This window comes from Ovis aries, chromosome 17, assembly GCF_016772045.2.
Source record: "Ovis aries strain OAR_USU_Benz2616 breed Rambouillet chromosome 17, ARS-UI_Ramb_v3.0, whole genome shotgun sequence".
Lineage (NCBI taxonomy): Eukaryota > Metazoa > Chordata > Mammalia > Artiodactyla > Bovidae > Ovis > Ovis aries.
Window position 1 is genome coordinate 54,333,482 of NC_056070.1, and position 8,922 is coordinate 54,342,403.

Here is an 8,922-nt window from a genome sequence, read left to right on the forward strand (position 1 = left end):
TTTCACTTCAGTTCATTCTGATATTCCTTTTAAATGTAAATTGTATGTACAATTTAAAGACAGGTTCAAACTGAAAGTCAAGGTTCCCCCCCTCTATAAAGTTTTGTTAATTTTCTTCACACACATATGCTAAATTTTCCATGTATATTACCCATATATATTTTAGGCATATAGCAGGATGTATGTCTATAAACTATCCCCTTCAGGGAATTCTCTGGCAGTCCAGTGGTTAGGACTCCGCACTTTCACGGCCAAGAGGGCCAGGGTGGGTTCAGGTTCAACCCCTGGTTGGGGAACCAAGATCCCACAAGTAGCAAAGTGTGGCCAAAAAAATAACTATCACCTTTAAACAGAAAGAGTAAACACACTGCTTAAAAGCTTATTTACTAATATATACAGGCCTTTCCAAATCAGCGCATACAATGCTATATTTCACTTCCTCAATATCCCATCCTAGGGCTACACTATAACTAGATCCTACTGATAAACACTTTTGCTTGTAGTTTCTTACCATTATAAACAGTGCTACAGTAAGCAGCCTTACTTATATACCCTTGCAAACCTTTTGTGAATCAATTACAGTAAATATCTAGCAATGGTATGACTGTCAAGTGGTGAAATTAGTTTTTTACCCTTCATTTATTTAATCATCAAGCAACCAAAACTAGTAAGAACTCGTAAGATAATTTCATATGAATTTCCCCAGGTATTCACAATCCTAAGAACTGACTGACATCTTGAAATTTAAAAAAAAAAAAAAAAAACCATTTTAGACTTAACTCTGTTTGTATAAAAGGGAGGAATAATACATGACTTTGGTTAGAGCCCAGATAATTCTATTTTTCAATTCATCCAGAGTGAATTTTGTTTTTAGCCCTTTGTGCTTGGTTGGATGAATTCTTGTACCTAAGTGGTTTTTAACTTTTGTTTCTCCAGTCAGCTCCCCTTTAAAATTACTTTAAAATTTTTTAATTTATTTCTGGCTGTGCTGAATCTTCATTGTTGTGCAGGCTTTTCTCTAGTTGCAGTGAGCAGCGGGGGGCGGGGGGGCAGGCTGGTCTCTAGTTGCAGTACACAGGCTACTTATTGTGGTGGCTTATCTTGTCAACCACAGGCTCTAGAGCACGTGGGCTCAAGAGCACAGGCTCTATAGTTATGGTGCATGGGCTTAGTTGCTCCGGGGCATGTGGGATCTTTCCAGATCAGGGATCAAACCCATTTCTCCTCCACTGACAGGCAGATTCTTTACCACTGAGCCACCAGGGAAGTCCTTAAAATTACTTTTTATTTTACATCTTCTACATCTAATCAGCAGTCTTACATTCCTTCCACCTCTCCTGCTCTCAATACAAACAAACCAGAAACATATCACACATCTATCTCCAATTACCTGACTCTGCGGAGTGGATGCAGAATTTCCAGTTGAAGGTCTCACTTTTGAAGTTTTACTTAGGGCTTTCTTTTGCTGTAAAGCCATAGTATACTTACTCACAGCATTCCGATACTCCTTATCATGAAAGAGAGAATCTGCATGATACACCAAAAGCTGGTACTTCTGAGATGGGGAGAATAACTCACTAGAAAAACAAAGAAAGTATACCCCCTACATGGGTTATTTTGAAATGTCAGAAAGAACGCCCTCCTTAGTGTCTACATAAGCCAAAAAACAAAGGCAATTACTTTAATTGCTAGTCCCTAAAAAAAGAGCCAAGACTCATACTCCATGTTAATACTGTCAACATATGTAGAAAATTGCCTTAAATTGTTTTCCTTTACTATGAAAATAATGATACTTCTAAATCAAATTCAGTAATACAGAGATATACAAAGAGAAATATTAATACAGCTGACCCTTGAACAAACCAGGCTTGAATTACAGGGTCCATCAATATGTAGATTTCTTTTTTCAATAGCACACACTACAGGAGTATATACCATCTTGGTAGAATCTATGTTTGCAGAACTGCAAACTCAAAGGAAATGCATACATAAAGAGCCAAATATAAGTTATATATTAATTTTTGACTGTGAGCCTCCTACCCTCCTCTGAAACTTGCTCAAGGGTCAGGTGTACATCTTTTCCTCCCCCTCTTTAACCCAAGCCCCCTTAAGAATTAATACTCTCACAGTAACATCGAGTTTTCAGGCTAATACAGACAAAGTAGAGCAATCATGACTTAATATTACCAAATACTGCCAAAGAAGGGTTAAAAAACTGCAAAAGAGAAACCCACCACTCTGAATCTTTTTTATCTAAGTGTTAACAAAAAGAGGTTTGGAGGGAATTTGAAACTCTTCAAATACTGAAGAAAATGGGAATATTTGAAATACAGAAAAAGACTAGGACAAGCCAATGGGACAGAATGGAACAGATGAGAGGATTAGCTGTATTTGATAGAAGCTGTTTTTCTCTCCATATGTAAGTAAATTTTACTGGGGCTTCCCAGGTGGCTCAGTAGTAGAGTCCACCTGCCAAGCAGGAGACACAGGTTCAATCCCTGGGTCTGGAAGATCCCTGGAGGAGGAAATGGCAACCTACTTCAGTATTCTTGCCTGGGAAACCCCACGAAAAGAGGAGCCTGACAAGCTACAATCCATGGGGTAGCAAAGAATTGGACACGACTTAGTAAGTAAACAGCAGCAGCAAGTAAATAAACTTCACTAGCACTAGAAGATTACTTCCTTGAGTCTCAGGGGTGTAAGGACATAGTAACAGAAGAAATACATTTCAGAATGTCCCCTTCAATATTGAATATTGCTTGCAAGTGTTATAGGTGCCAGAAGTGTCCACCAATCTTAATGGGAAACTTGTATTTTTAATCTCCAATCCCATCCCTCATCTAGTTAAAATTTACATTTTTTCTTTGACAGGGACAAGCTGTTGCTGCTAAGTCACTTCAGTTGTGACCAACTCCGTGTGACCCAATAGATGGCAGCCCACTAGGCTCCCCCATCCCTGGGAGTCTCCACGCAAGAACACTGGAGTGGGTTGCCATTTCCTTCTCCAATGCATGAAAGTGAAAAGTGAAAGTGAATTCGCTCAGTCGTTTCGACCCTCAGCGACCCCATGGACTGCAGCCTTCGAGGCTCTTCCATCCATGGGATTTTCCAGGCAGGAGTCGGGTGCCATTGCCTTCTCCGGACAGGCACAAGCTGCTGCCACTTAAAAAGAAAAAATAGTCTAAGAACTCTGTAGATGGTTAATTGCTCAGCAAATGAAGGATACTCAAGAACAGGTACCACGGATTAGTAACTGCCAAAGGCTGGGGCAAGTGGGATTTATGACTACTAACTGATTTGGGGTTTCTTTGGGGATAATACAAATGCTTTAGAACAAACATTGGTGATGGTTGTACAACTCTGTGAATATACTTAAAACCACAGAAATGTATTCTTTAAAAGCATGAATCTGATGGTATGCAAATTTTATCTTAATACAAAATAATTTTAAAAAAGGATAGGCTAAACACTGAATATAAAGTGACAAAGAAAAGTTAAGGATTGAAAGGTACAGTTCAGACAGTTGAGACCTATTCCAGCTCTGACATTCTATTTAGGGAGACACACTGGATCATGGAAAAAGCAAGAGAGTTCCAGAAAAACATCTATTTCTGCTTTATTGACGGTGCCAAAGCCTTTGACTGTGTGGATCACAACAAACTGTGGAAAATTCTGAAAGAGATGGGAATACCAGACCACCTGACCTGCCTCTTGAGAAACCTGTATGCAGGTCAGGCTGCAACAGTTAGAACTGGACATGAAACAACAGATTGGTTCCAAATAGGAAAAGGAGTATGTCAAGGCTGTATATTGTCACCCTGCTTATTTAACATATATGCAGAGTACATCATGAGAAACACTGGACTGGAAGAAACACAAGCTGGAATCAAGATTGCCCGGAGAAATATCAATAACCTCAGATATGCAGATGACACCACCCTTATGGCAGAAAGTGAAGAGGAACTCAAAAGCCTCGTGATGAAAGCGAAAGAGGAGAGTGAAAAAGTTGGCTTAAAGCTCAACATTCAGAAACTAAGATCATGGCATCTGGTCTGATAACTTCAAGGCAAATAGATGGGGAAACAGTGGAAACAGCGTCAGACTTTATTTTTTTGGGCTCCAAAATCACTGCAGATGGTGATTGCAGCCATGAAATTCAAAGATGCTTACTCCTTGGAAGGAAAGTTATGACCAACCTAGATAGCATATTGAATAGCAGAGACATTACTTTGCCAACAAAGGTCCCTCTAGTTAAGGCTATGGTTTTTCCAGTGGTCATGTATGGATTTGAGAGTTGGACTGTGAAGAAAGATGAGCACAAAAGAACTGAGGCTTCTGAACTGTGGTGTTGGAGAAGACTCTTGAGAGTCCCTTGGACTGCAAGGAGATCCAACCAGTCCATCCTTAAGGAGATCAGTCCTGGGTGTTCATAGGAAGGACTGATGCTGAAGCTGAAACTCCAATACTTTGGCCACCTCATGCGAAGAGTTGACTCACTGGAAAAGACCCTGATGCTAAGAGGGATTTGAGGCAGGAGGAGAAGGGGATGAGAGAGGATGAGACGGTTGGATGGCATCACCGACTTGATGGACATGAGCTTGAGTGAACTCCGGGAGTTGGTGATGGACAGGGAGGCCTGGCGTGCTGCAATTCATGGGGTCACAAAAGAGTCGGACACGACTGAGCGACTGAAGATTTGAAAGAAAACAGTTGATTTGATAATATTTCCCTCAGAGAAAGCATTCAGATGTTTATATATTGTAACTTACATGCCTACTTACTGCATCCACAAGTTATTTCTGAAATGATACATGAAAAACTGTTAATTTGTTGCCTCCAGAGAAGGGAAAAGGTGGGGTGAAGTTCAAGACTCCGGAGCAGACACTTATCTGCATACCCCTTCATACTGCTTTCTTTTTTTTTTTTTTTAATGGTATATACTGGAGATTAAGTAATAAACTTTAAAATAGAAATGATTACGGTCAGAATTTAAACACCTCCTGAAAGCAGGAAGGAAACTGCCAGTTCAGCCTAATATAAAGAAGAATGGGCTAAATCTAATCAGAAGACCAACCTCCTTCTAATTATCCTGTAACATCTGAAAAACCAAGAATAATGACTGACCAGTGTATAAATTCCCAATGGTTGACACTATACTTTTTTTTTTTTTTGACACTGTATACTTTGACAACTCACTAAGAACCAGGTGAAAGGCTCCAGAATAAACAAAGTAGGCTGACAGAGACCAGGGCTCCTCACTGTCAACACTAAGTGGATGGTGGTAAAATGATGGGCCTCACATAGTGAGGTCTAAAAGCACACTAGTGGAAATCAAACAGGGAAAAACAGCTGCAACACAGTTAAGTGGCCCAGACAGCTTCCAGAGCAAATGCAAACCGGTCCACACTGAGTAGATTGTAATGCCACTTGACACAGTAGACTATGGAGGGTCAGAATGAGACTTTAGAGTCAGAAGGACCAAAACCCAGACATTGTGGCTTCTCCACTTACTAAATGTGTCAACTTGAACACCATGTTTCAACTTTGTGAGGTTGCAGGCACTTTCTTTGCACATCAACAGGCACACTACAGACTTCATTAGGTGTTAAGAAGAAGAATACAGAAAAAAGAATATAGAAAAGTTCCCATCACAAGAAAAATATTTTTCTGTAACTATGTGGGGTTGTTAGATGTTAGCTAGACTTACTATGGTGATCATTTCACAGTATATACAAATAACAAATCATCATATTGCACATCTGAAACTAACAAGTCAAAGATATCTCAAACAAACAAACAAAAAGTGATGTATAATATACAACAGGGTAAAGAGATAGAATGCTGAGGGCCAGGAACAATTCTGACGGCCAGACAAGAGTTCTCTAGGAAGGATATCTGAGTTGAAACCTAAAGGAGGGAGCTCTGAGTTGGACTCCAAGCAGAATGGTAAACGCAAAAGCCCTGAGCTGAGAAAGACCTTGGGGTGTTCAAGTAACAGAAGAGCATAACCAGGGAAGCGAATACAGAGAGCAGAGTAGGTAAGACTGAGTCGGAGAGAGCTCTTTGCCTTCATAGGCCGTGGGAAGAAATTTTCATTTAAACACAATGAAAAATTTAAGCAAAGGGGCAAGCAGTCAAGGCTAGAAATAACCCACCGCTTCATCCGCAATGTGTGCTAAGTCACTTTACTCGTGTCGGACTCTTTGCAATCCTATGGACTATCTGAAAACGTCAAAGGGTCACTGCGGGTCCTTAAAAACGCGCCACTCCCACCCACCCAGGAAGTCTCCCGTCTTCAGGTGTTTGCGCGAACGAGAAAGCAAATGCTACTGATACACTCAAGGGGAAAAGAAAAATCAACCTCAGACGTGGGACGAGGATCTAAAACTAAAAACGAAGTATTTTAATCAGGGGCCAGGACAAGGCTTCTTTGAGCCTGGGCGAGAGAAAACGTTCTTCGGGAAGAGAGGAGTCAGCCCAGAGATGTGACTGTCGCTCTGACCGGCGACAGTGCCTTAGCGAACCCTCTGCTTCCAACTTCCTGGAAATCTTAGCCAGGGTCATTCTCAGAGCCTCGGCCTTCATTTCTCCAAGCAGCCGCTCGCCGCATCTCCCGCAGGGAGCGCGTCCCAGCGCCCTGCACAACGCGGGGACCCGGCGAACTCAACTTGCGTTCCTAAGCCTGCTGCGCCCGACAAGGCCCTTGCTGACCTCGGAACCTCAGCCGGGAGCCCGCATCCGCTCCTTCCCGCCAATGCCCAGGCCCCCACAGTCCCCGCTCCCAAACCGGCGCCACTTTCTCCAGAGACCCAGGCCGCTCCCCGCCTCAACTCACGGGTTGTTATTACTCATTGTAAGTAACAAGCTGCTGAGGAGCCGCACGTTGGAATGCAGCCCCGCGGCCGCCATGTCTCGCACATGGTCTATCACATTCATTCTGCCCAGAAAGGCCGCAGATAGCGGCGGCGGCAGCGCGAAAAGCCGGCTGAAGCTCCTTGGGGAAGAGTCCAAAATGGCGGCCTCACCCGGGTCCATCGGGTCTACACGCGGCCCCGCCCCCAGAGTAATAGGCAACTACTTAAATGCCTGAGGAACAACAACGACAAAAAAACCTCCGTTCCTTCCGTGCCAAGTTCCCTGTGAGGTGGTACAATTTAGTTTGGGATTTTTTGGTTTGTTTTTAGCAAAAGTTACATCATTTTAAGTTGTAACCTTTCCTGAAGGCTTACAGCTGGCTGGGGACAAAAGGCACTTCAGGATCAACTGAAATTAGACTTAAAATTAATTAAAATGTATTAACATTTATCATAAATAAAAACTAATATTCTAGTAGGGTGCGGAGGGAAAATCTCCAACAGTTGGAATTAAATATCTTAATCAGGCGCCAGGGGCAGTCCTAACTGCTTTAACGGTCTCGCCCGAGCTCTAAGAGCCACGCCCCCTCCTCTCAGGTGTTGTGTCTGTAGTACCTGCGGGAGTCAGGCTTCGCTCTTTGGGGACCAAAGGGCGTTTTTTGACCCTGTGAAATTAGTCGTTAGCTCAGAGTGAATCAACAGCAGGTTGAGTTTTAGCCTATGAGTGCAGTGTTATCTTATTGTGATTTTAATTTGCCATTCTCTAGTGATTTGTGAAACTGAGCATGTTCTCATATGCTTCTTTGGTGAAGTATCTATATAGATCTTTTGTCTGGTTTTAGTCTTTTTTCTTTTTGCTGCCCCAAGAAACTTGTGGGATTTTAGTTTCCTGACCAGTGATTGAGACTGGGCCTTCATCAATGAGAATAGGGACTCCTAATCATTGGACCTCCAGGGAATTCCCAGGGTGTTCCTGGTCTTATTGTTCAGTTTGAAGGGTTCTTTGTGTATTTTGGATAGCACCTCTTTATCAGATTTTATCAGAAAATATTTTCTAGTCTGTGGCTTTTCTCAGTCTCTTGACCACTCCTATTGTATTCTCAGTAATAGCCCTGAAATAAGATGACCAACAATAATGGTCAGAAAAGAAACAGTGAAAATAGTTGGGAGTGGGGTTGAAGGAGAAAAACATTGCTTTATTGCTTTGCCAGGCAAAGGGGGACACAATGGGTTCCTGTCTGGAAAAACTGTGGATTTGATGAGGAATTTTATAACTATTCAAATGTAGGACTGCTGATAAGAACAGAATGTGTACTCCTTTAATCTGGTCTCACCTAATCTTAATGAGCGTCTTTGGTTCCTGGCCTCAGGTGGTTTTTTGCTATGAAGAACACTGACATCTTCCATTTGTTGGGTCTTAATTCTGGTCTCAGGACTTAATGAAGCTCAGGTTCTTGATGTCTCATGGTAGAATTCAGTGTGAGACAAAGTGATAGGCAAGAAGTGGATTTATTCAGAGAAAAACATTCCACAAAGTGTGGGGGCTACCTCAGAAGGTGAGAGCAACTGGCTACACACCAATATAAAATAAAAACAAACAAAGAACTGCAAAGAAATCTGAAGCTTTCTTAATATGGTAATCATTAGCTTCAGAATCATACTATGTATTACATATGCATATGGTATAATAATATTACTACCATTATAAATTAGTATAAAGCAAATTACAAGTATATTAATGATAACAGAAACCAAGATTTTCATTGAAAGATAAAAGAGAAATAAGATTTTTTAAAAAGTCAAGAGCAGCATTATTTTATTAAACTTTACCTAAATAATATCAACCAAATTTCTAATGAAAAATAAAACTATTATACAGAAAAAAAGGTACTGTATTGATACTTTTTAATTATATTAATATATTTTTAAATACACATGGATTAGTAAAGAAATGAATAAGATACAGTTTCTGGCTCTGATCCTTAAATTCTGCAAACTTATCAATGACTGCTTATCAACTTATAATAACTAATCAATGATCATCTTTACATATTCATGTTCCATACAC

General features: G+C 41.1%; 1 protein-coding gene across 8 annotated transcripts in view; it reads right to left on the reverse strand.

The window, feature by feature from the left end:
• ANAPC7 (anaphase promoting complex subunit 7) overlaps positions 1–7,009 on the reverse strand; it is a 58,303-nt gene extending 51,294 nt beyond the window's left edge. For 7 of the 8 annotated variants that reach the window (XR_003585541.3, XR_003585542.3, XR_009597017.1 and 4 more), the window contains exons 1-2: positions 6,836–7,009; positions 1,391–1,577 (exon numbers count right to left, since the gene is read on the reverse strand). Coding sequence is in view for 1 of the 8 variants with exons in the window: in XM_004017360.4 (XP_004017409.2) it covers positions 1,391–1,577; positions 6,836–6,936 (288 nt within the window). In the remaining 7 variants the exon portion in view is untranslated. Of the gene's footprint in view, positions 1–1,390; positions 1,578–4,769; positions 4,800–6,835 lie in introns of all 8 variants that reach the window. The other variant, XR_009597020.1, reaches the window with a different exon arrangement.
• Between the last annotated feature and the right edge of the window lie 1,913 nt (positions 7,010–8,922).